Here is a 27,154-nt window from a genome sequence, read left to right on the forward strand (position 1 = left end):
CTTCTCCAAAGCTTTTGACAAGCAGATTGTGAAAAAATGATCGTGTGTGCATGCATGCCATGGTCAGAGGACAGTGTGGAAGTTAGCTGGTCCTGTCTTTCCTCTCCATAAGAACTCTAGAAGTGAACTCGGGTATCCTGGCTAGTTGGTCTCTGAGCCATCTCCACAGCTCAAAAACTTTCTTTTTTTGGTCGGAGCTGAGGGCCAAACCCCGGGCCTTGTGCTTGCTAGGCAAGCGCTCTACCACTGAGCTGAATCCCCAACCCTCTAAAACCCTTTGTAAAAATTAAATATTGTCCAGGTATGAGGAGACATGCTTATAATCTGAGCATTTATGAGGAGGGAACAGGAGGACTGAGGCAAGTTCAAAGCCAGTCTACACAAAGCTATACATCAAGACCCTGTATCCGAAAACACTATTTATGAATAAAATCTTGTGAGGTCTACATTTGCTTCGAACCCCTCAATGGTAAATAAAGGTAAAATGAAATAATTGTCCAATGAGTTGGCAATTTTTTAAACTAGATGACAGATAAGGATTTAGAAATTATTTTTCATTTTGCACATATTTGAAGTTTCCATAACAGAAAAATTTTAATGGTAATTATATGGGGTTTTTTTGATTTTCTTTTTGTTTGTTTGTTTGCTGTTTGAGAAAGGGTCTATGTATTCCTGACAGGCCTAGAAACCAGCTAGGCAGACCAGGCTGGCCTCAAACTCACAGAGATCCGCCTGCCTCTGGAATGCCAGGATTAAAAGTATGCATCACCCCACATAAGCTGTCTGTTTTTAATGTTATAGAAATTGTTTGCCTTATAATGTTAATTTTAAAAGCAAACTATAAAACTACATGTAATAATCCAATATGTATATTTATTTATTTTTTTAAATAATAATCCTATTCTTTTTAATGCAGCCAGTCTTAAATTTGTCATTTCCCTTCCTCCACTCCACAGGAGTGCTGGGAATATAAACATGCCATTTTCCTGGCAGATTTTTTTCTTAATATGTTTTTGCATTTTCTAAATTCTTGTTTATAGTAATGGTGCAATGGGTTTCATAAAAGGCAAGAAGAAATCTTTAATTAGAAAGGCAGAGCCCCAGAGTGCATTTCTCACAACTTCCTAAGGACTGTAGATGCTGGTATTCTGGGACACACTTTGCAGACCACTAAATAACCAAAAATTCTAAGAGAGCATCACAGTATACAAAGAAAACAGGAGGTTCAATGCCTCAAGAGTCTAAGAAAATCCAGGCGATGGTGCTCACGCCTTTAATCTCAGCACTTGGGAGGCAGAGGCAAGCAAATCTGAGTTCAAGCCCAGCCTGCTCTACATAGTGAGTTCCAGGGCAGCCAGGGTAACTCAGAGAAACCCTGTCTCAAAAACAAACAAGCAAACACGAACACTAAGATTCAAGGTCTTATTGGCATGTACAGCAGCAAGATGACTACAGTGTTAGCTCATACAAGAGAGGAAATACAAGCAATAGCAAGAAATAAACTCTCCTGCACAGTGTAGAAAGCAAGTGTTGCTTTGGAGAAACAAAGATGTCATGGCACCTCCCCACGGCATGATTAATCCTACTCTAAATCCACGATGATCATCAACAGGAAAGACTACAGAATAAACAAAATCCCCATCAATTAAAAAACATGAGTCTGTAATAAGTTAATAAACTGACTTCTAGTATATATCAAACTCCCAAATGACTTTAATTTCTTTCATCAATTATCATTTGATAATTGCTAAGTGTTCCAGGACTATTTGGTTTCTGGACTTGAGAGATGAAATTTTTAAACTGAGGTGACTGACCCAAAAGCTACTCCATCATTTGGCTGTGGCACATACACAAGAGTCAATAAAACAGACACATTTAAAATCTGCACACTTCATACCCTTACCTTCGCAACAAAGTAATCCCACATACTAAGTTCAGGAGGAATAAATTTTTCTTTGTAAGAGGGTCTTTCTGCAGGCACTGGTGGTGGGGTAGCATCTTTTACAGGCCTTCCAGGGACCAGCATTCTCATGTTAAATCTCCTTCGGTGTTTATCTATGTCTTCAGAAGGAACAGGAGGTGCTGAATGAGATTCAAAGGTCAGCATTAGTTTACAGACTTACCCTTTCTTCTGTTCCTCTTCTTGCCATGCTATATTCTAAACTAATTCTTTATATCAGAGCTTCTAAACTTTCCTGGCTACTGTGTATCAATATTACATGGCAAAGAAGCAGTGGGACATCATCCCATGAAGTTACTTGCTAGACTACGGATTAAGTGTTAAGAGGAGCTGAGGAGATGGCTTGGCAGTTAAGAGGCCCCAAATTTGGTTCCCAGAACCAATTTCAGGCAGCTCATAACTACATGTAAGTCCAGCTCCTAGAGATCTGACACACACTTCTAGGCTCTAAGGGTACCTGTACTCAGGCACGTAGGCATGTACACACGTACACACGTACGTACACACACACACACACACACACACACACACACACAATTATTTTTAAACCTGCATTAAAGAAATGGTATAATCTGTTAGTATTTACAAGAGTGACTGAGTAATTGTTTCAGACTATGGTTCAAGACTGATTCAAGATCTAGGTGTAGTGAAGCACACTTTTAGTCCCAGCACTTGGGAGTCAGAGGCAGGAAGATCTCCAAGTTCAAGGCCAGCCTGGTCTACATAGTGAATTCCAGGACAGCCGGAGTTACATAGTGAGACTGTCTCAAAAAACAAAACAAAACAAAACAAACAAAAAAAAAACCACATACCCGAAAAAACAAAACTGTGTTTGTATAAGGGTATACAAAGTATCTTTTTAAAATAGCAAATGAACAATGGAGAAGGAGAAAAAGCAAGCAAACAGAATAAATGGCCAAAGAAGTCTCTGTAATGAGGGCTACAGCCCTTGTGCAGACGCCAGCTAGAACGGGAGTAGTAACAAGGCCAGCGTGCAGAATCAGAGCAGAGCCAGTCTGTGGCGAGGCGCTTACCTATGGGCGGTTCTCAAAGAAGCTTCTTGAGCTAGTCCCGTGTGTTTGGTTCATTTAAGAGGGAGGTAGAAGGTGGGGTGAGAAAGGTATGAACTAATATGGTGAATGGTAAAAGCCAGAGGAAGGATTATACATAAAGAAATATCAAAGTAATTTAAAAACTCCATCAGCAATGTTCTCAAAGCACATCCAAAATATTACCAACTTTCACCTGCTGGCATTATTTTTTAAATCTTTTAAAATTAAGGTAGAAGTAGTGGTGCATACCTTTAATCCCAGCACTGGGGAGGCAAAGGCAAGCAGATCTCTGTGAGTTTGAGGCTAGCCTGGTCTACAAAGCAAGATCCAGAACAGCCAGAGCTGTTACACAGGGAAACCTCCCAAAAAATTAAGGTGGAATTTATGGTATAAAACTGAGCTGGGCAACGGTATCATACATTTTTAATCCCAGCACTCTGGAGGGAGAGGCAGGGGGATCTCTGTGAGTTCAAGACCAGTCTGGTTTACAAAGTCAGTTCCAGGACTGCCAGGGCTACACAGAGAAATCCTGTCTTGAAAAACCAGAAAAAAAAAAAAAAAGGTGCACGACCAGTGATATTACTGCATTTAGAATGCTGTACAATGACCACCTCAGGCTATTCAAAAGCACTGTTCTCACAAGTGGAAACCACAGGCTCTTCTATCTCTGAATCTGTCTACTCCAGATACGTCACCCAGGCAGAGTTAATAACATGTATTTTGTACGCCTGCTTTCTTTTGACCTAAGTCAAGGTTCATGCACATTACAGTATGTATTAGGACTTCATAGAAACACTCTACTGAATGCAAATACCACACTATTCATCTACTTGTTTTTTATTTATAATTATGCATTAGAAATTCTAATGGGTTTCTTTTTAAGATTTGTTTTTGTTTTTTAATTTTCTATATTTCACATGCATTGGTGTTTTGCCTGCATGTATGTCTGTATGAGGGTGTCAGATCCCCCAGAACTGGAGTTACAGACAACTGTAAACTGTCATGTGGGTGCTGGGAATTGAGCCTAGGTCCTTTGGAAGAACAGCCAGTACTCTTAACTGCTAAGCCATATCTCCAGCCCCACCAGTGGGTTTCATTATGACACTTTCAGACAGGTATATCATGCATTGTGATCAATCACCCTCCATTACCATTCTTGTCCCCACCCACTCTGCTGATCCTCTCTAGCTCTCTTGCTTTCACGCCTTTCTTTTTCTTTCTTTCTTTTTTTGTTTTTGTTTTTGACAGGGTCTCACTATGTAGCCCTGGCTGGTGTGGAGCTCACTATATAGACCAAACTGGCCTCAGAGGCATAGATCCACCTGCCTCTGACTCCCAAGTGGTGGGATTAAAGGCATGCACGACCACACCTGGCTTCATTTCTTTGTGTTTATGTGTGTGTACAATCCAATGAGTTTAATTAGGGCTGCTTGCATAAGCATGGGCTATTTATCCACTTATACTTTGTGGTACACCACATTTATCTTATAAAAGCATCTTTCCCAGGACCTCTACCTTTATTCTACTGCATGGCTGATTCTCCACAAAGTAGCTACAGTGGCTCTTTAGAAAACCTACGACTGTCATTCTTAAAATCCTCCATCATTCTCTCTCTTTCCATAGAGCAATGGTGGAAGTCTACAGTGTGATTCACAAACCCTAAATGGCCTTGTCCCCAGTTACTCCTCCACCCTCACCTTGAACACCACTCTCCCCATTGCTGATAACTCTGATGGCTTCTTAGAAAAGGAAGTCAGTCTTCCCTCTGCTCATTGTTCCTTCCATCTGCCTAGAGTGCTCCGATCCTGGACAGCACAGACCTCCCTAGGGATCTGCTACAAACGCAACCTGATCAGATGTGTCTCCTCACCATCCTAACTGAAGCGGCCTATGCCCATTCCTCACCATTCTCTTCCTACTGCCCTGCTTGTCTTGCTCTTGTCACACCCCAAAGACGAGACACTTCCTGAGAGAGAGCATATTTAGGGGGTGATGGATACAAAGGTGAATACATTCTCACGAGTTTTAAACATGGATGACTAATGGAGAGCATTAACACAAATAGGGAGGGAGCTTGGTGGGAGAACATTTGCTTAATAAGCACCAAGCCCAGGGTTTGATCCTCAGCACTGGAGGAAATATCTCACACTTACTACAAACAACAATGTGACTTGGGAGAAAACCTTTTAAATTTCAAGTGCACCACAGTTGGGTGGGCTAAAGGAGGGTGGCAGTCACAGGAGCTGGTGAGTCACACCCTCTCCACCTCTCCACCTGCACTCAAACGCAGGCACTGAGGACAGAGGCCCAGTGTATCTTGTGAACTCCAGTCACTCACTACTTGACTGTGAGATGACCACTCCTTTCCTGCAAATGAATTCAGGTGCTTTCTGTGTTTTAAGAAAAAACCTTCCCTTCCCTTATCCTACAAGCTTAAAAAGTAGGATAAAAAATATATTCTTTCCCATAATGAAGAATACACACGCACGCATGTATGCACGCACAGCCCTGGAAATTTTAACACCGTATTTCCATGACCATCAGTTTAATCTAGGTCAACTGCGATGACAACTCTAGGGACTTCCTCACTCTCTAATGACCTCATTTCCTCTATACTGTCCCTCCTTTACTGTTACCTTTATAGCTGTTCCTTTTTTATTCACTTCAAACATGTCCTGGTTTTCCAACCTCAAAAATATTACTTCTATAAAAAGAAAGGTAAAAAAATTCTAGCTTTACTCTAATTTTAGCTATTTATTATCCTAAAAAGAATACATTCTTAAGGTAAATAGCTAAGGCATTAAAAAATCTTATTTTAACTTTGGAAGTTATTTATATTTATATACGGTATTTGTATCAGATTTATCTTACCTGCAAGACTTTCTGATTGTCTCCGAGGCTTCACAACAAGTTTCACACCCCCTCCAAAAACAGCAGCCCACATTCGATTATTTAATGGGTGGGCTGCAAGCCGAAACAACTCATTGGAGGAATTTGTGGCAAGTGCATGTATCAGTAAACTTAAGTAAACAGCAACAACAGCTTCACACAACAGAACATTCAGTTTTGGCTGGTCTTCATCTTGGGCAGAACTCAAGAGATTAATAAGTGAGCTCACACCTGTAACAGCATAGAGTATCATAAAAACATCAGTATAAAGTACAAACAAAAAAAAGGTACACATATTTGCAGTTTAACTAAACTAAGTACCTATTCCTATAAAACAGCATTTTTGTAATGTAAGTATAAAAATAATTAGGGGAATGGATTATAATCTATAGGATGAAGTAAGAGTCATTTATAGCCACAAAACTAGTCAGTGATAGACAACAGAGGAGAAGACAAAGCTCTTCCTTACAGTGGCATTCCAGCTTTATAGCTGCGGCAGTCTGAGTGAAATGGCTCATAGGGAGTGGCACTGTCAGGAGGTGTGGACTTGGAGGAAGTGTGTCACTGGGGGAGGACATTGAGGTTTCAGAAGCTCAAGCCAGGCCCAGTGTCACTCTTTCTTCCTGCTGCCTGTTGATCCAGATGTAGACCTCTCAGCTACCTCCCCAGCACCATGTCTGCCTGCATGCCGCCTCTGAACTGTAAGCCAGCCCCAGTTAAATGTTTTCACTTATAGGAGTTGCTGTGATCACCAGGCGGTGGTGGTGCACGCCTGTAATCCCAGCACTCAGGAGGCAGAGGCAGGTGGATCTCTGTGAGTTTGAGGCCAGCCTGGTCTACAGAGCTAGTCCAGGACAGGCTCCAAAGCTACACAGAAACCCTGTCTCGAACCCCCCCCCCCAAAAACAAAAAACCAGAGTTGCTGTGAGCAGGTATCTCTTCATGGTAATAAAACCCTAATTAAGACAATGGTGAAAGAGAAAGAATTAGGAAGTCCCCAGAGAGTCACTCCACAATCTTCTGACTCAGACAGTAGTCAGCACTGTACGCTAAAACTGCATATTTTATTACTTTAAATGTTACTAATTAATTATGAAGGAAGCAAATCAGTAACTTTATAAAACTGACAGAAACACCTTACGAAGCAATCAAGTTCATAACAAGTAACAGTAGGTACCTCTCGATACTTTTCAATGAAAGGGCACATTTTTTCATCATTTCTCTCTCAAAAATAGACAGCCTGAATCTAACATTAAGAAAACAATCAGAAGGGCCCAAATTGAGGAGAATTCTTTAAAACTGACCAGATAGTCCACAATCTTCAAAAGTGTCAAGGTCAGGAAAAACAAAAAAGGAGGAGAGCCAGACCTAGTAGTGGTGTTCGCTTGAGTCCAGCCCTCAGGAAAGCAGAGGCTGGACTGAGCTATGATGCCTAGCAAGACTGTACCAAAAACCTCAAAATAGAAAAAAAGGAAATAAAAATAAAAAGTGGAAGTGAGGGAGGAAGGAAGGGGAGGGCAAGAAGAAGGGAAGAGAGGAAGGGTCGTGGAAAAAAGCCAGAGGTTTTAGCTGTCATTCAAGGAGACTAATGGGATTATCACAGCTAAAAGTTCCACTGGCCATAAAAGGGGCCAATGTGGTGACAGATGAAAAACTGAGAACATCTGTTCTTACATAAAATACACCGAAATATTTAACTGGAAAAGAGTATTTTGCCTACAACCAAATCCCAAATATTTGAGACAAAATAGCCCCAGCTATACACACACGGAAAGTAAACAAGGAAGCCAGGGGTGGTGGCACACACCTGCGGTCCCAGAGGCAGAGGACCACTAGAAACTTTTGCTTAAATTAATTTTAAATAGAACAAGATATGGACCTTCCACACACACACAAAGTAAATGAAATTTCTTTTAATTACAAAAGGATTTGGAAGAAAAAAAAAAAGGCACACTCCCGGCACAGCACAACACCACTGAAATTCTCACCGGGCCACTGAGCAGGAGCCGAGTTTGGCGTCACATGCTCTTCAATGCTCTCTGTCCTGAGTCGCCGTCGATCACTTAAAAGAAGCCCTTGATAAGCCATTCCGGTGAGCTGGTTTCCTTCTGCCTGACTGCTGGAACAAATAGGTACAGTTACTGCACTGGGAGAGGTAGTGAACACTGTACGTACATAAATCTATTTTAGATGATTATAAATAAATCAAAAGATTTTAACATCAAATTCACTTTTGCAATGAGAACTCATTTTAGAATATTTTTGAAATTAGTTACAAATGTTTATTGATAGTCTTTTAAAACAGAACATCTTTTCCTACTACCCAGGGCAGGTGATTTTAGTGCTTTTCAGGAGCTTCTTACAATTTTAAGGCACTTCCTATGTGCTCATTTTTTAAAGCTGGAGTTCACTGTAAGCCAAGGGCACAGCAGACAAAACGGTTCAGGGTCCAAGTTTATTGTATTGCTTAGCTCTACAAAACTGCTTAATCTCAGCCATATATTCAGAAGGTGAGCTACAAACCAGGGAACTGTATCTGAGCAGTATCTAAGTCTAAGACCAATGCCCCTCAAAACTGATTCCCCTCTCTAAAGAGCTTTGTGGAAATGGGGGGATAGAAAGGCAAAAGGCAGAGCTGGCTGCAAAGGATGAGTCACAGCTGAGCCTAAAAACCTACGTTTGAAGCAATGTCTCTGCAACTTCATTGGTGCCATCTCAGCCAGTGACTGAAATAATTTATCTGTGGTCATTTGATGACTGTGTCAATTAAATCAAAATTTTCTTCCTTACTTATAATTTCAAACCTTTGGAGTCATTTTTAAGTGTGGACTAATTGGGATAAAAACCAGAATGCAGATCATTTTTGAGAGAGTAACTCTTATTTTAAAATCAGATGTTCCCATACAGGGTAGCTACCTTTGTAAGAAAACAGTCTAGGCATATATTCATGCAGATATATTTCTATTAAATTTTTTCAGTTATTAATGTATTTCATTTCAATCTAGGTCATCCTTCCAAGTGATTCCATTTCTCACAACTTATGCTAGTCTAGTCATTAAAATGCAAAGTATAAACAGATATAGGCAACTTGATATTTTGAAAAACTCAAATCATTTTAATTGACATCAATTGGCTAGCATAGTAGTGCAGACCTGTTAACTCAGCTACTCAGGAAGATAAGACAGGAGGACTACAAGTTCAAGGCCTGCCTGAGCTACAGAGTGAGCTCCAGCTTGGGAAACCTGCTGCAGCCCTGTCTCTAAAAGCAGAGGTCTGGGGAATGTATAGCTCGGGGATAGAACATGTCTGCACATCAGGTACAACAGCCTAGAGTTGATCCCCAGTACTGCCTAAACAAACAAACTGACACCATCAACTTCTACATCACACATAAAAGTGTGAGTTAAATGAATAAATTTTAAGCATGTGTCTTTTTTCAAGTAATAGCTGTCTATTTTTCAATTTTTTTTTTCAACTGAAAATCAGTTAACCAAGTAAAAGTTGACCCAGTTTCAGAAAGTGATCTCTGAGGGGAAAGGGATCTCCAGTATTAGACAGTGTGTACAACAGAATCTTCTTTCAAGGCAATAAAAAGACAGTAGTTAGGATCACTCACATTACTGCTTGTCATAATGTATATTTCTCTTTTGTTACTAGGTGACATCTAAACTAACTAACTAATTATTATTTTCTTTCTGGGTCTATTTTATCCATTAAAGTGCACATGTCATTTATACCAGGGAATTATTTTCAGACCTAAGAAAGAGAATCCTACAGAAGTTTGGAGTAGTTGAATGTGTTGCTGTATTAAAACTACTTTGGGTGGTTTATTTATTTTATTATTTTTTACCTGTAGCTATGACTGTCACATAATGCTTGGTAAATTGATGCAGAAAGTGATGCTGCTAGTGAATGAAGTGTGTGCACCTAAAACCAAAACAGCCACAATTACAATTTGTACTAACATTTCTATACAACAGCAATATCTTAAAAGTTAGAAATACGGAGGAAACTAGCAATATCATCAATAAAACTGGATCCTATAGAAGATAACCCTACTTTTAAACTAACTCATTTATCTTTATAGGCATGCCCAATAACAAAGCTGACTCATTCAGACTATCCTTATCAAATACACACTTGCTGTGAGCCTGACATTTACCAGACCCTGAGCTAATGAGACTAGGTCTTGTCCTAAGCTACAACATTAACTTACACAGAAATATCAAAAGGAAAACTGAAGCCAACTCTGCACAGAACTTTCAGAGCTTCTGTTTAAGCTCTGCCTTGGTAAATGATACAAGAATCCATCTTATCAGTAGCACTGGCTGTTCAGGAAGTAAACCAAGCACTGTGTGGAATGCTCATTTTCCAGAAAGCAAAGAATTCAGTTAGCATTTATAGGAAAGGGAAAGTCATAAATTTGTTTTTAGAAAGTTTAAAAATTCTACATATAATATTTTTTAAACACACAGTTTAAACTCCACTTGAATCAATAATTTCAGACTCATAAATTTCTTAAAATTCAAAGGGACTTCAGAGGTAGTTCCATGTCTTTAAAAGCTTTATCCAAGCCAGGCAGTGGTGGCAATCCCAACACTTGGCAGAGAAACCCTGTCTTGGGGGGAAAAAAAAAGAAAGGGGGGTGCTTATCCAAATTCTAAGGAAGGGAACATTTTCCAACTTGCTTTTATCTTTTTTATTTCTTAGCCTAACAAATAATTTAAGAAATCTCTACAAGAATACCAGCAGGGGTTACTTCATGCTACAGATTCGAAATCTCTAATAAGTTGATATTATTCAGCAATCTGGATCCCTCAGAAGAGCCTCTCAACAGAGATCAAACATGCCAGTCAAAAGAGGGGTAAGGAGAAGAACCTAGAAAGTGACTGCAGAGGTGCGGACCCAGAACTAGAGCACTGTGCACACAGCTGTGCAGCAGAGTGGAGGCAGCTGCACAGCTGCACAGCTGCACGCTCTAGGGGATGTAGTGGGCTTCAGTAGCTGAGCGCTCAGAACAGGGTAGAGGGTTAATTTAGGGCAGTAACTCTGTTCCGATTGCCTCTAACCTACTGCACAGCCTCTAATAAACACAATCCTCAGTGAACAAGTGACGAGGTAGTTTTCTCAGGTACCCCTCCCTCAAGCTACATTTTCACATTTTCTTGACATAGGAACAAAAAGTTATTAATATTTCTAGGTTAGTAGTTCATTTGACAGAAGAGAAAACCTAAGTAATCAAGTAGCAAGAATATTGTCTAGAGAATTAGTTTTATTACAAAAAGAATTTACCTGTTCTAAAGGAAGACTATAGCTTTGCTAGAATTAAGAATGTATACTTTTAAGCTGGGTGTGATGGCACACACCTTTAATCCCAGCACTTAAGAAGCAGAGGCAGATGGATCTCTGTGAGTTCGAGGCCAGCCTGGTCTACAGAGTAAGTTCTGGAACAGTGAGGGCAAAACAGTGAGACACGGTCTCAAAAAAAAAAAAAAAAAGGAAAGAGAAAAAGAATGCATCCTTTTAAATTGCACTCACTGCAGTCTTGAACTCATTAGAAGTGAAAAGGCAGCACATAGAAACATTTCAACTCTCTGCCCTCAAACTGGAGCACATACAAGACATTTACCTTCCCAGTGTGTACAACAGTCACGAAGTTCACATTACCTTCACGTCTTCGACATTGGGATGCGGCGGTGTTTTCATCTGCACAATAGTGTAAAGTATGTCATGGATGTGGTTATTTAAGTACAGCACGGGGTTAGCTATGACTGTCTTTGTCGACGCAATGCTTGCTGAAAGCAGAGGCAAGGTAGTGGGCAGCGGCAGGGGGGACTGGAGCTGCTTTACAGTTGTTTCCTGGAGGCGACAATAAATGGATTTTTTTTCCCCAAAAATGTTAAAATGAAGGTTACCTGAAAAAAAGTGGTAAGCACTTGCCTAAAGCAGTATGTTCCTGGATGTTCACTCGTTCCACAAGCACTTACAGAGCACCTGTCTGTCCCAGAAGATACAAGTTTTTTACAGTATACTTCTGTGCTGGTCAGTTCTGTCTACTTGACACAAACTAGAGTTAGCTGGGTGTGGGAGCGCACAGAGGTTTACTACTGAGATCTGAGCTTGCTTTACCAACAGGGCTGCATAAGACTGTGATTGGACTAGGTGTTTGGAAAGGTCTACACTTGATTGTGACTAGCAAGGGGGAGGTCTTTTGCCTCACCCCTTGGCATTGTTATAAAAAGCCCTTTTGAATAAAGTTCTGGCTATTGGGTTTTGACCCATATGTTTCTGTCTTTCCTCTGGTCATCTAGGTATCTCTTTCTATCTAAATATTTCTCACTTCTCCCTCCTCAAGAGTAACCTGGGGAAAAAGTGGTAGTGGAAACCCCAAGGAATCACCTCCATCCCAATGGCCTGTAGGCAAGTCTGAGGGGCATTTTCTTGATTACTGACTGATGTGGAAGGTCCTAACTCACAATGAGCAGTGCCACCCCTGGGCAGGTAGTATAAGAAAGTAGGCTGAGCAAACCATGAGGAACAAACCAGAAAGCAGCACTCCTCCATGGTTTCCACTTCAGTCCCCACTTGAGTTCCTGCCCTAGCCTCTCTTGATAATGAACTAAAACCTGTACAACCAAATAAACCCTTTCCTCCCCAAATCAGCATTTATTACAGCAACAGAGAAGTATATTAGACCAACTTTTAGTTACTGAAGTCTTCACCTAAGAAAAGCTACACTGGAAACAAATATGTACCTTCTAGGACTACAAGAGCTGAATACCTAAGTTCACAGCTTTAACTGGAGAGCTGCTGGAATCACTTAACTAGCTGAGACTAACAACAAGCAATGCCCATACCTGCTGTGACTCTTGCAGCAAAAATTTGAGTTCCATTCTTACTGAGGCCAGACCACCACCCTGGGCCCCATGAAGGCTACAGTAACTGAGAAATACTCTTAGGAGGTCCTGGTTTTTCTGCAGCCACAGCTTCCGTCTCTCCGCATGCTCCCGTTTGGCCTGCAATCTTCGTCTGTCTATTTGGTGGCGCTCATAGGAACCAATGTCTGGCTTGGCCACCATTTCTTCCTGGTCCAGAAGTTCACTCTCTACTTTAGAGTATGTTTTGCTGGAATAGTCTTTAATAACTGACTCATGATTGCATATCTCATGCAAGGCAGCAATTTCCTTTTCAAGCCAATTGTAGAGCTGAAATCTGAGCTTTCCTCCATCTACTTCATAACCAGTAGCCAAAGTTCTTAATTCAGTCATAAGGATCTTCAAACAAGCTCGGAACTTCAGTTGTTCAGCAATCACATCAACCTCAGTATCCCCTCCAGCACAATCTTCTTCCTGAGGGGTCAGTAATGCCTTGTGGTCCTGCCCATCCCTCTTGGCATCTGTGCTCTTCATCACTAAGCCGCCTGTGTCCTCCTCTTCTAAGGCACTATCATGGTCTTCACCCCAGTCGAGCTTCAGAGGCTCCTCCTCGACAGTGACGATTGGCTGGCTCCAGTCAAACTGGGAGGAAGTCACTGCTGACCAGGCAGCGCCAGAACGCCCATTGCCGCTGTCACTCGGTGCTTTGGATTCTGATGGCCCATTCTCCATCCTCTCAGAAGGCAAGTCAAGCTCATCTTTCTTTGCAGTTAAGGAAGATATTTTAGTTACCTTAGGAATTTTAGAAAGTACTTCAAGGGCTAAAACAGGGCATCCAACTTTAAAATGAGCATTAGCTGTGGTAAAAAATAATTTTCTTTCTATGAGGTTAATTTTATCAGCAATGTTTTTCTCAGTTTTGAGACCTAAAGTTGCCAAAGTTCCTTCAGGAGAAGCAAGATTTCTTCGAATAAGTAAAGGATGTGTTCGAAGGTAATTGTAAAAACTGAACACCATAGGGTTACAAGATTTGATGATAACTGCAGAAAGTAAACAGATAAAAATCACAAATTACTATATTAATTTGAATATCTATTGAAAAATAATAAAGTAAATTAGCATTACCCCCAAATAAAGGACAATTAATATTATTATAAAGAAATAACTATTAACCCATCATTCATTCATGTCATCATTAAATCTACATAACTGAAACAAATGCTAGAGTGACGTCCAGTGCACTTGATGTCAAAGAAGGAGCAAGAGGTGCACACACAGTAACTCTGACCCAAGAAAGGGAGATGGAAGCGAGACACAAACAACAGGTTTCCATTTAAAAAAAAAAAAATGGGAGGAATGGGGAAAGAAGCCTGAGTTCTCTGAAAATACCTTGAAAAGAATACACACGCAGGCACACACATGTATATACATACACACACACACACACACACACACACACACACACACACACACACACTACAATAAAAAACTAAAGCAATGAATCTCAAGTTGGTAGCATAGACATATAGAGATAAATTACAAAGTGACTTTCAAATAAGGATTTGTCTGTACATCTTTAGTAAACTATACCATAACAATAATAATATAAAAAGGTTTAGGTTTTCTCAGTCACCATTCTGTTATGGAACATATATTTGTATTATGAAACTATTCCATGCATATAGAACAATAAATAGCTATGGTAATACAATGAAAGTCCAAACCTTTCACTGTAAGACACACACATGAAATCTAAGAGGAGCCTCTCCTACACGTGAATTAGAAGGAAAGTATGATTCCTTGCATTCTTAGGGGAGAAAGAAGTCCTACCTGCACTAATTCTAACGGCCTAGAGCAATGAGGACTGCAGTCCCTAAACCCTAGCCCCACTCACTGAAGCACAATTCTTTGGAAGAATAATCCTTTGGAGGTCTGAGCCAGAAAATACACAAGATGAGCCTGAATCATTCTGCCATATCAGAAAGCAAGGAAATTATCCAAACACAATTCCAAAAGAAGTCAAAAACTTGTCAAGATCTCCAATGATTAAAGATGGAACAATCTGAGCATCCATAAAAACAAACTGCTAGTGACTGAACACAAACATTTGAAACTTGGAAGTTTCAAATAACATAAAATAAAAAGACTAGTTGGTCACCTTTGCATAATGCTAAAGAGTGGGGAGATGGGGAGATATGAGAAACCCTGGAAGCTGGCAGGCCAGCTAGGCTGCTCTTCCAGGGGACCCAGGTTCAATTCCCAACATCCACATGGCAGTTCACAACTGTCTGCAATTCCAGTTCCAGAATATTCAACTCCTCTTTCTCACATCTTAGGATACCAGTCAAGCATGGGATGTACATATAGACATGCAGACAAAAACAAAATCAAACAAACAAAAAACACCATCCTCACCTCCCTGTCCCCACTTTTTTAAAGAAAATCTTGAAACTTTAAGGTGATTTTTAAAAAAGATATAATTTGAAATAACAGCAAAGAAAAAACAACTCTGAGAAGTAAAAAGTACTACTCAAATTATGGTAAATATAGACTTTATTACAAATATGAAGTAACAAGTTTTCATCACATGGCTTCTCAAATCTGGGGCATGGTAGTGGACATCTGCAAGCCCAACACTAGGAGGGTTGTAAATGCAAGGATAGCCTGGGCAACACAGTGAGTTCCAGGCTACCCTAAAATACAAGGTTACGAGGTAACAAGACCACACCTCCACAAAAAATGTTCAGGAAGAAAGAAAAATAAATATGGTAATCATCTTTTCAAATATAGGGAAATAATATACTACTGAGAATTTCACACATGCGTACAATGTATTTTGATCATACTCACTTCCCACTCCAGCCCACTCTCTCCTCTCTCCTAATGGCATGTCCTCTTTTTACTTTTCTTAAATAAACCACAGAGCCTAATTGGTACTGCCCAAGTACACATCGGCATGGGACTATCCCCTGGAGTACAGCTGACCTGCCAGGGGTTACACCCTCAACGAAAAAGAACTCTCCTTCCCCTAGAAGCCATTAATTTTCAAAAGATCTTCAGTTAGGGAAGGAGTGAATGAGCCTCTCCCCTCTAAAATGTGTCTTACTCCTTAAAAGATACTGGGAAACCCACAAAATCTACCTTGTTGCTCATCATCTTCCTTTGGCGTCTGTTCCAATAATGTATCCAAGGCTCGGGTGTAATCTTTCATTACCCAATAGGCAAGACTACGCAGAAAAGGGTCAGCATGTAGTCTTTTGCAATTGAATCCTGAGCCATCCTTTTGACAACCCAAAATCTTCTGATTCAAGATGGATATATAAGTGGATGAAGTCTCAAATTCAGATTCAAATAAACGGGCAATAACCATGGCTAGCTGAATATCTTCCATTTTTTCAAGACACACCTAAAAATTTAAATATTAAGAAACATTTATCTTAGTGACAACTTATCTAGACATACATTATCCCACTGGTACCTTGAAATTGTCTACTATGTTTCCATGGTATAGAGGGGCCCTGAGGCTGAGACTGAGATGGAGCTAGATGGCTGCTGGGTAGAAGCGTTTCAAAGCAGGCAGACAGGTGAGCAGTCACAACACAGGAGCCCTAGACTAGAATGATGGTGCATGAGATGAGCACAAAACAGAGCGTATCAGTGTGATCTTAGTCTTAGGTCAACTGAAATAGCATTCGTTTTTAAATCAAACACTACTTAAAATGTTTTGATGTATACATCAGTTCCTCTTAATTTCTAAATATGCTATAACCTATGCACATATTTAAATGGCTCAGAATAGCAAGATGGATGGTAAAAAGACATTCACAAACCATTCTTGTCCTTTTCTTTAAGTTTTATACTTTATCTTAATATGTAACACACCACACCTAAAGTTGTAATTCCCCTTACAGTGATCAGTACCAACTTTGGCAAGCTCTGCAGCTCTTACAAAATTACAAAAATTACAACCTTCTCTAAGGCCTCACTGCACAATTGCTTACTCGCTTATTTATACCTCTATGGCATCTTTCAATGAACCAGCCAACAAGAAAAAGGCAGCTGATTGTTCAAAGCGCTGTTTTCCAAGTAAAGAAAAAGCATTTTTCAAAGCAGCTTTCCGCCATCTATCTTCATTAAAGTTGTGGCTGAAAAATGTTGTCATTTTTTCATCATGTTGTGACCTGGGAATGAGAACACAAACACTAGTTACTATGTCACACTTAAAATATTTTAATTATTTATAAATTGTATGAAGACAGAGAACAAAAAAAACAAAAACAAAAAAACAACAACTCTAACATTCAACTTAAAGAAGACCAGCAGAGGGGCTGCAAAGGAAGCTCGGTGTCAAGAGCACCGGCTGCTCAGGCAGCAGACCTAAGTTTGGTTCTTAGCACTTAGGTGGTGGCTCACAACTGTCAGTAACTCTAATTTCAGGGGATGCAATGTCCTCATTGATCTCAGCAGCCACAGCATGCACACAGTACACATACGTACATATAGGCAATACAGGCAGGCAATACACCCATATACATGATATAAAATAAAGAAATCGTAAAAGACCAACAGCTCCAGTTACAGATGTTGCTTATTAGCATTTCTTCTAATAAGGAATGCTGATGTACCCTGTGTACTCACACAAGAAGCAAAACTAAATAAGAAAAGCTGATATGCCTCATGTACTCACACGGGAAGCAAGACTACCTTTTATTTTCCAATGCGCTTTTATCAACATTTTTATAAGATCCTACCTTTTAGCCAGGCAGTGGTGGTGCATGCCTTTCCTCCCAGCACTTGGGAGGCAGAGGCAGGCAGATCTACAAAGTGAGTTCCAGGACAGCAAAGGCTACATGGAGAAACTCTGTCTTGAAAAAAAAAAAACAAAACAATCTCATCTTTTAAACTAAAATAAAAGATATTTTGCCCATTCACTGTAAATAAAAGAACCAAGGCATAAAGAAGTCAGCTGATTTGGCAGAGCTCCTGCAGTGAATTCTTTTCAAAAGCACGGAGAGTTCAGATCCCAAACACAATCTTCTTCCATGAACTCATAGGAAGTGCTGAGACACATTACCTGAACAGACCCCACACTACTGCTTTCTTCTTCATTGACAGGTAGAATAAAGCAGCATCTAAGGCATCATTGTTCCTTTGAAAAGAAGCTTTGGCAACCTAAGAGTAAGGAAGGTAACATGTAACTACTTGACAAAAAGAACTACAATTTAAACAATACAACAATTCCTGCTTCACTGTTACCTCCTTAGCTCACACACTAAGGAAATAGGAGTATGTGCACCCTCCTAGAGCAAAGCATTTGTATGCCAGTACTCCTAATAAAAACAGCACAGCAGCTAGTACTTATTGTTCACCTTATACCTGGCACCAGGCTGGGCACCTTTCACTAACCTTAATGAATACTATCCACTATGAAGTCCTACTAGGGTAGGAGGTAACTGAGCCAAGAACTTTAAGTACATAGCCTAAATTCACACACTAATGGGAGGAGAGGAAAACCTACATAGCAATAAACTAATGTAAATACATTAACGACAACAGAAAATTCAATAGATGTGATCATCTTTTGGAAATTCAACACATTACATTTCTTAATGTGCAGCTCTGTGGATAAAGGAGCATGTTACCAAGAGTGGCAATCTGAGTTTGATCGTTGTTGTTTTAGGACTCTACTCTGTATACCAGGATAGCCTTGAATTCACTATGTAGCACAGGATGGCCTCAAATTAGGGTAACCCTCCTGCCTTAGCCTCCTGAGTGTTAGCATTATTAGCATTCACCTCTATACCTAGCTTATGTTTTTTTGAAATAGGACCTTACCAGGAAGTCTAAACTAGCCTGGATGTGATATATATATATATTAGGAACCATGGGGGGGTGGGTGGAGAAGCAGTAAGAGGGGATAGAAGGGTTGGGGATTTAGCTCAGCGGTAGAGCGCTCGCCTAGCAAGCACAAGGTCCTGGGTTTGATCCTCAGCTCCAAAAAGAGGGAATAGAAATGTTTGTTTTGAAGGGGGAAAGAAAAAAACAGGGACAGAGGCTTTAATTGTGGAGGAAGATAAATATGGAAGAGAGGAGAGAGTAAAGTAGTGTGTGTGTGTGTGTGTGTGTGTGTGTGTGTGTGTGTGTGTGTGTAAAACAACTACTAAAAAAATAGGGACCATGGATCTAAGAGTGAAGGGGGAGGAGAAAGACAGGGAAATGATACAGACTTTGAAAATCCAATGAAGGAAAGTTACCTTTTCAATACATCTTCGAAGTGTGTTAACATTCCTCACCCACCAGCCTATTCCCATGGCTCTTAATTCAGACCACTGAGGGTCCCCTCTTTGAATTGCTGGAATCATATTGATCAGTTCTTCCTCTGCTTCAGAATGAAAAGCCCAGGCAAAATGGCAGGTAGACACACCTAAATTGGAAACATGAAACAATAACCTTGTGAACTATATAATAACAAAACAATATTTTGCTTAGTTACATATTTCTTGGTTTTAAAAAGCATTTTCAAGCAGAAAAACAGAATAAAAGAACGCTGCCATGATTCAGGACTTTATACTATAAGCTTCTGAATTCAAGATCAGTGACAGGACACATAATATCCAAATATCTAACTTTATTCCACATAAAATTCAATTTTTAATATAAATAAAGATATTAGGAGATGATATGGTATATATAATATCAAGTGCATATAATCCCAGTATTTAGGAGGTGTAGGCAGGAAAATCAGAAGTCCAAGGTCATCTTCAGTTTGAGCCCATCTTTGGCTACAGAAGAACTTGAAACAAACAAAAGATTAACACTGAAATTGAATCAATGAAAAATAAAGATATTTGAGTACCAAGCTACTCACATGTACACATACCAAAATTACAAAGAAAAAACATTGGTCAGGTTGGAAGTTTGGCCTACAACTGCCATTTACCTGAGGATGGCATTGAATTTTAAAACCTGCTCTGTCCTTTGCTCTAATCAGAGTTAAAGGTCACTTAAAGCAAGCTCTAGGCCTAGCAGTGGCAGCGCACACCTTTAATCCCAGCACTAAGGAGGCAGAGCCAGGTGACTTCTGTGAGTTCAAGACCAGCCTGGTCTACAGAGCAAGATCTAGGACAGGCACCAAAACTACATGGAGAAACCCTGTCCAAAAAAAAAAAAAAGCAAGCTCTAAACATACCTCCAGTTGCATTTAATGTAAGGAATACACAACAGCCATGAGGCTTATCTCTCTAATTAGAAGGGAAGAACTAAAAGACCTACCAGAGGGGAGAGGAGGGCAGGGACCAGATGGTGGAAACAGGCTGAGTTTTGACACCAAACACTACTGATAATGTAAATGAATATTCTTTCTGAAGGACATTTCACTAATATGAAGAAGAGTTAAGGAGTTAAGAGTCAAGTCACCCTCTGACTCAGTAACTCAAGTGTTAGGAAACTAACAAGAAATATACACCTGTTCCAAAAACGTTAAATAAAATAACATGAGGAAATAATCAGAATAATACATACAAAAATATAAAGAAAAACAACGATATTAAATATAGGTAGTTATATGTAACACTATAAGATAATGCATTGCATGATCATTCAAATTTTAAAAACCAGAAAAAACTAAATTCCTTGAAAATAATGACTGACTAAAGGAAGCATCCTCTCAAGGCATGGCAGGATCTTGTTTCTGACCTAGCACGGTGGCAAGCCTGTAACCCCAGCACTTAGGAGGTGGAACAAGAACCGCCGCAAACTCTAGGTCCACGTGAGCACAGTATGAAGCAAGACTACCTCCAAAACAGAAAAATAAAAATAAAAATAAAGCTTGTACAGCTGGAGCGATGGAGCATCGGCTAAGAACACTGGCCGCTCTTACAAGCATGCACAGACAGGCAGGTAGGCAAAACACCCACACAATAAAATTTAAATAAAGACACCCAAAATTAAACATAAATATAAAGCAGCTCTAGTTTCAAAGACTATTTTAGAAAGTAAAGGAGGGGGTTGGGGATTTAGCTCAGTGGTAGAGCGTTTGCCTAGCAAGCACAAGGCCCTGGGTTTGATCCTCAGCTAAGAGAGAGAGAGAGAGAGGGAGGGAGGGAGGGAGGGAGGGAGGGAGGGAGGGAGGGAGGGAGGAAGGAAGGAAGGAAGGAAGGAAGGAAGGAAGGAAGGAAGGAAGGAAGGAAGGAGTAAGACCAACAGTCCAGCAAGCCTGGGATTCTAACGACCAAATCCAAACCCCATATGGGATCTGGGGTTCCAAAAGGAATACTGTCTAAAGAAATGAGACCCAGACTGAGAGTCTAAATGTTTATAAACAAAGGATCCTGTTTGGGGAAGTCACTCTAAAATTATGGTTTCTATAAGTGAGAGGATGATACAAATCTGTCTCAAACCAGGGTGTGCAATATGTTGGACCTAAGCAAATGTACTAGGTCATTATGAGAACTCTTTCTGAAACATCAACCTTCCTTGATAGCTACAAAGAATATATGGCTAAGTAAAAAATTAATAAAGTGTGGCCTGGTGGGACGTGCCTTGTAACCTCATCACGTGGAAGACCAAGCAGGAGGATCCCCAAGTGCTCAAGGCCAGCCTGCACCACACAGAGATCCTACAAAAGGAAGGAAAGGTGGGGGGGGTAGGTTGGGAGGGGGGAAAAGACACAACAACACAAAGATTAAAATGACTTTTAAAGAGAAGGCATCAGACAAACTCAGAGCTATCCCATAGAGACACTGAGTTATTGCAACCTCAAGCCTAAATCCCCTACTACAACTTTAGCACTGCTGCATGAACAAAGATCTCAGAGCAGGGCAGAGCTGAAGGACACACACAGGAAATGGTAAGTAGGTACCATGCGACATGAAGAGCTCAGGCTACTGGACACATGACCCACCTGCTGCTTAGACACAAACAACACCACCCACCACTACAGCATTAAATCAAAGTGGTGCAGATTCAAACAGTAAGTAGAATACCTTGGTGAAGGAGCTGGACTCGGTATAAAGGAGGCAGTGATGTTAACAGACATGTGTGCAAGCGCATTGCTAACAAGTATCTCAAGCCACACTCATCTAAGGTATCTCTTCCTGTAATTTTAAAGAGAAAATACGTTAAAAAGGGATTCAACAGGATTGAACAGCCACAAACAGATTCAAAGGATATGAACTGATGATTAAACTTTGTAATAATCAGCACAAATATATATATATATATATATATATATATATATATATATATATATAAATGTCCTCCTTTGTAAACAATTCAGTGACTTTACAAAATATGTATCTTTATAAAACATGAATTCTAAAACTCTTAAGTGAAAAATGATTTGGGAAAATAAAATTACCTATTAGTATAAATAACTATATTACCTACACTTATTCATAATAAATGAAACATTGGAATCCAGTGAAATGTGTATTAACTAAGTGTGATGTATTGAATGAGAACGGCCTCCAAAGACTTATGTATCTGAATGCTTGGTCCCGGTTGGTGAAACCATTTGGGAAGGATTAGGAGGTGTGTCACTGGGGGAAGGAAGGTTCTAAGGTTCTCTTTTTCTGCTTGTGGATCTGCTCAGCACCATGCCTTCCTGCTTGTCTCTGCCATGGGCTCACTCTCTGGAACTGGAAGCCCCAAAGAACTTTTCCTTCTGTAAGCTGGCTTGGTCATGGTGTCTCTTCACAGCAATACAAGAGTCACCAAGACAGCAAGTAAGTAAGTTCATAACTCTAGGCAGACTTTTTTGGATGAACTGAGATTTTATTGACAGAAATTGTATAACTAAAGTGAAATCTTTGTTACAATAATTTAAAAACTTAACATTTTCTAGGCTGTTTAGCTTGACTAAAACACTATCAAATATTTGAAATTTTATTCTCTGGGCTAGTGTTGGGCTAAAAAGCGCAACTTGAATCTTTATCTTGATGCCACAAATTTACTTACACAAATTTGATACTACTTAGTAAAACCTTGACAAAGACATGAAAGCACGGTGAGTTAATGAATCTTAATCACAATGCAAAAGCACTGACAGAGCCCAAGCCAGCAACTGACAGAGTCCGCAAAGGCAAAGTGCTTTCAGAAGAAACCAACAGTTCATTCCAGTTCTACTTCCTACATGTGTTTATCCATTTACACCTACTCCACATGAGACTGCTTAGGCATGCAGGACTGGCAGGCACTAAGCAAAGTCATTAATATAGAATCCACGGACATGAAATAGCACTGAGAGATGAGGTGTGAATCAAGTGTTCTGTTCCATACAATGAAGCCAAGGAAGAACTTTACAATGGGATGAGATCTAAGCAGAATTTGAGATTATGGACTGAGCCATGCTTAGATCTGTAAGAGCATTCTATGTACAGGAAAGGTAGATGTAAAGCCCCTGAGAAAGGCGCATGCTCCATTGTCTATGGGCTAAGAAAGAGGCCCAAACAGGAAATGGAAATGAGCACACTGACACATGAGAGCATGTGCCAATGAACTAGACATTGATAGGACAGAAGAGTTCAAATGTCTCACCAGAACAAACAGAAGAATCTCTTAGAATCCTTTGACTGAGATGCAATTTTCCACCTATGAAATGGAAATATCCATTCTTCTGCCTTGTCTACTTCATGACTGTCTACTATGACCAGAATCATTTGTATACTATTAGCCAATGATAACACTTTGTATCAGAAAGTCTAAACTGTTTTTCAGGCATTATGACAAGTATATCCTTTTTAAAAGATTTATCTTAATTCCTTTAAAAATTATGTGTCTGTGTTTGTGTGTCTGTATGAGTATGTGCACATAAGTGAAAATGCACAAGGAGGCCTGAGGAGTCAGATTACTCTAGAACCAGATCAGAGAGTTCTAAGCTGTTCAGTGTGGGTGTTGGGAGTCAAATTGGGGCTTCTGCAAGAGTGGTAAGCACTCTTAATGGCTGCGTCCTCTCTCCATCCCCAAGCCTACTTTCTTAATTCCTCAGAGTAAAACAGCTAACAATATCAACCGGGCAAGGTTCACAGCTGTTCTGGGGATGGTTTTGCCCTTAATGTTCCTGAAGAGGACCTGGGTTCAGTTTCTAGAACACACAATCAACTGTTCAGTTTCAGGTGATGTGATACAGGCACTAGGCACGCATACAGGGCACATACATACATGTAAGAAAAACATTCATCAAATAAATCTTTTTCAAAAATTATCTATGCCTCAAATGGAAAATAAGCAAGTTGATCCAAGTTGACCCTATAAGCTTCATGATACAAAAAACAAAAACAAAAAAGGGTCATTTCTATCACTCAAAGTAAACACCATTACAAATCAATCTTTTTAAGACAAATGTCTGAGTATAAGCACTCAGTGAGAATGCAGACATCACAAATCCATATGTCACACATGCAAACGGCAGCCTGCCTCAACTGTCTTTTCTTTTACAATCAAGTACAATTTATAGTAATTACCCATAGGCCTTTTTCCCCTACAAGACTTGAAAGGAAAAAAAAAAACAATTCAACATATTAATCATTGCATATAACACAGTATTTTTACTAACAGTAAATTTAACATTTATGGTGAGACTATTTACCTGAGTACTTATCCCTGTTTTCATCAAGCTCAGTACTGGTGGTTGCCACAGTATCAGCCAATGCTACAAGGAACATCTGCTCCAAGCGGGTAAGGCCTGGTAGACTTGAGTGCATTAGATGACTTGAAAGTACTCTAGCATGTTCCTGGCCAAAATAAGCTGGTCCATATTGTGACAGGTTTATTACTTTTGATTTGTTCTCTCTTTTTTCTGGCTCTAAATCGATGTCATCTGTTGTTATCTCCTGGACCTGGAACAGCTCTGAGTACTGATCCTCTGGTTGGCTTTCGATATGGGCCTCATAGCTCTGTGGCTTTTTTGCACTTTCTTCTGAAATCCTGTAGGATGTGTCCTGATCTGCAGCCAGCAATGCATGCAGTGGTAGCGGAGGAATCGAATCTATCTCAGTATAATCTCGAGTACCATCCTTCCCAATGGTAACCGTATCCTTTGCTGTACTGCCACTCACACTAATGGTCCGAGACAGATGCCTCTTAGTTCCTTCTCCAGCATCAGGATCCCTAACTATTGCAACTTCACCAGCAATACACTTGACTAAATGGGAGAGAATGGCTTTAGCTCTTCTGACTTTCCCTAAGTCCATCAATTCTAACAGCTGAGTTGGATGATACTGTGGGAGAGTTGGGGAAAGTGCATGTGCAGCCTCAAACAAGCCACCATCTTGAACTACAGTTGGCGAACAAAAAACATCATCAGTGATAGCTGCTCCTTCAACAATACTTTTTCGTGCCAACATAGCAGGTTTAAAGGCAGAATGATCTTGTACTGCTGTCTCTTCAAAAGGACTGTCAGCTTCAATGTCTCCAAATTTGACAGAATGCTTCCACTGTGCATATACATGCATTTCACAGTCCATTCCCACCACCAATATTCCATCTCTTACCCAAGAGAGAGAAACAGGCAGTGAAGGTGTGCCATCCACAGAGGATACCAAGTCTATAGATCTGAGAAGAACCCATCTTGACCTAACTCCTTGTTTGATACTACCACCTAGTGGTAAAGTAATGACAGCTACTCCATCCTTACTGTTAGTCTGGTCAGTAACAATTCCTGAAAGTCTCCCATACATGAAGATATTAGCACCAACCCCCACTGTGAGAATGTGAGAACCATCTTCTTTTGACACCCAGTCCAAATGTACTAAATGCTTGATATTTGGAATAAGGTATCTATCCTTACTTAAAAATGCATCCGATTTGCTATACACAAACAGATTACTGTCAACACTGACCCGTGAATCAAGTACACTCCCAACCTTAACCAAATCATCAAGATGGATCGTCTGTTCTAAAACCCATTCTGACCCTCCTGTAGATTCGCATTCAAATATACAGACATGCATAGAAAACTCTTTAGAAATAAAACCATTGTGGTGGACAGGCTGCTTGTAAGCCACTGCCAGGCGGCCTGTGTACGAGCAGCTAACAGCAACAGGTCTTCCCACAATGCTCACAGTACTGCTATTATCTCCTCCTTCGTCATTCATCAAGGGCCATCTCCTCCAGTGATAGGTTTCCTTCTCATCCCTTGTATTGCACAGTGAGTTAGTTTCCAGACAACATTTCCAGAAGCGTACTTTATTGTCCGAACAAGTTGTAACCACTAAGTATGGTGCAAGGCACACTGGATAAATTGAAGAGGAACTCAGATGACCTTTATAAAAAGGAAAGAAAACCAGTCATAATCAGAGAACCACAAAACGTGAGATCAATAGAGCTCATCTCTCTACTCAGTTTAATTCACCCTCGGATAAGGCTGGACCCTAAACCCTCATGTGTCATTCTTTTCTATAGTCACTAACACCTCCCATCTATTTCCAACTATAAATAGTGACTAAGATTTGGGGTCTTAAGACCGGATTCAAGTTCCAATCCATCAATACCTTTGGAATAATGAGAAAACCATTTAAAAACATAAGTCTATTCCATCTAAATAACAGGGACAGTTATTACTTGACTTGTGATGTTACTGTATATGAAACATTTAAAAATATTTCATAAAGCCTCTGTAAATATAATTTATTTGTGAGTTTCAGTAAACAAATGGGTATATTCTGAACTCTCAAATATCTTTAAATATTTATTAGTTATGTGCATTTGTATATGTCCAAGTTTGTATATATGCACATGAGAGCAAATGACCTTGGAGGTCAGAAAAAAATGACAGATCCCAAGAGCTATAGTTACAAGAGGTTATAAGCTGCCTGATGTGGGTAATTCACTGTAGTTTTCTAGAAGATCAGCAAGTGCTCTTACCACCCAGCCATTAACTAACCCCAAAATATTTCAAAAGATCTTTTAAAAAAAACTTCTGTATTTAAAGAATATACCTGCAATCCAAGTCTTTATAAGGCAGAGGCAGAAGGAATACAAGTTCAAGACTTTCCTACATAGATCAGTGAGTTTTAGACCAGTTTTGGCTACAAAGACTCTGTCAAAAACCAACCAAAATCAAAACAAAAGCAAAAAAGATTTGTCTAGACTACATCAAACACAAAAGCCCATAATAAAATTTTCCTCAAGACAACCCTTCAACTGTGAATGCAGACATGTCTTAGAGATGGGTAAGAACACCCCATACTCAGTATCATCCAACCAGAAATCAAAATGAACCACCATTTTGGTTTCTCAATATCATTATCCTAGGAACGCTCCAATTAGAACTTCACTGGTGGCAAGTCATTTCAAATGCAGCCTCCAGTTTAATCCTTCAAATTACCTCATCTACCTTACCTAAATCAGTATTATAGGCCAGTCACATTCAGCTCTGA

The 27,154-nt window shown here is 39.9% G+C and overlaps 1 protein-coding gene across 9 annotated transcripts in view; it reads right to left on the bottom strand.

The window, feature by feature from the left end:
• The window catches only part of Dmxl2 (Dmx like 2), a 127,556-nt gene that overhangs the window by 23,243 nt on the left and 77,159 nt on the right, over positions 1–27,154 (bottom strand). For 2 of the 9 annotated variants that reach the window (XM_036193061.1, XM_036193055.1), the window contains exons 18-30: positions 24,364–26,037; positions 23,313–23,366; positions 21,761–21,871; positions 19,031–19,200; positions 17,851–17,948; positions 16,792–16,957; positions 15,918–16,182; positions 12,759–13,816; positions 11,569–11,760; positions 9,752–9,828; positions 7,890–8,017; positions 5,884–6,132; positions 1,904–2,082 (exon numbers count right to left, since the gene is read on the bottom strand). In XM_036193061.1, the coding sequence (XP_036048954.1) occupies positions 1,904–2,082; positions 5,884–6,132; positions 7,890–8,017; positions 9,752–9,828; positions 11,569–11,760; positions 12,759–13,816; positions 15,918–16,182; positions 16,792–16,957; positions 17,851–17,948; positions 19,031–19,200; positions 21,761–21,871; positions 23,313–23,366; positions 24,364–26,037 (4,421 nt within the window). Of the gene's footprint in view, positions 1–1,903; positions 2,083–5,883; positions 6,133–7,889; positions 8,021–9,751; positions 9,829–11,568; positions 11,761–12,758; positions 13,817–15,917; positions 16,183–16,791; positions 16,958–17,850; positions 17,949–19,030; positions 19,201–21,760; positions 21,872–23,312; positions 23,367–24,363; positions 26,038–27,154 lie in introns of all 9 variants that reach the window. The other 7 variants (XM_036193060.1, XM_036193054.1, XM_036193063.1 and 4 more) reach the window with 4 other exon arrangements.

The sequence above is a fragment of the Onychomys torridus genome, chromosome 7 (assembly GCF_903995425.1).
Source record: "Onychomys torridus chromosome 7, mOncTor1.1, whole genome shotgun sequence".
Lineage (NCBI taxonomy): Eukaryota > Metazoa > Chordata > Mammalia > Rodentia > Cricetidae > Onychomys > Onychomys torridus.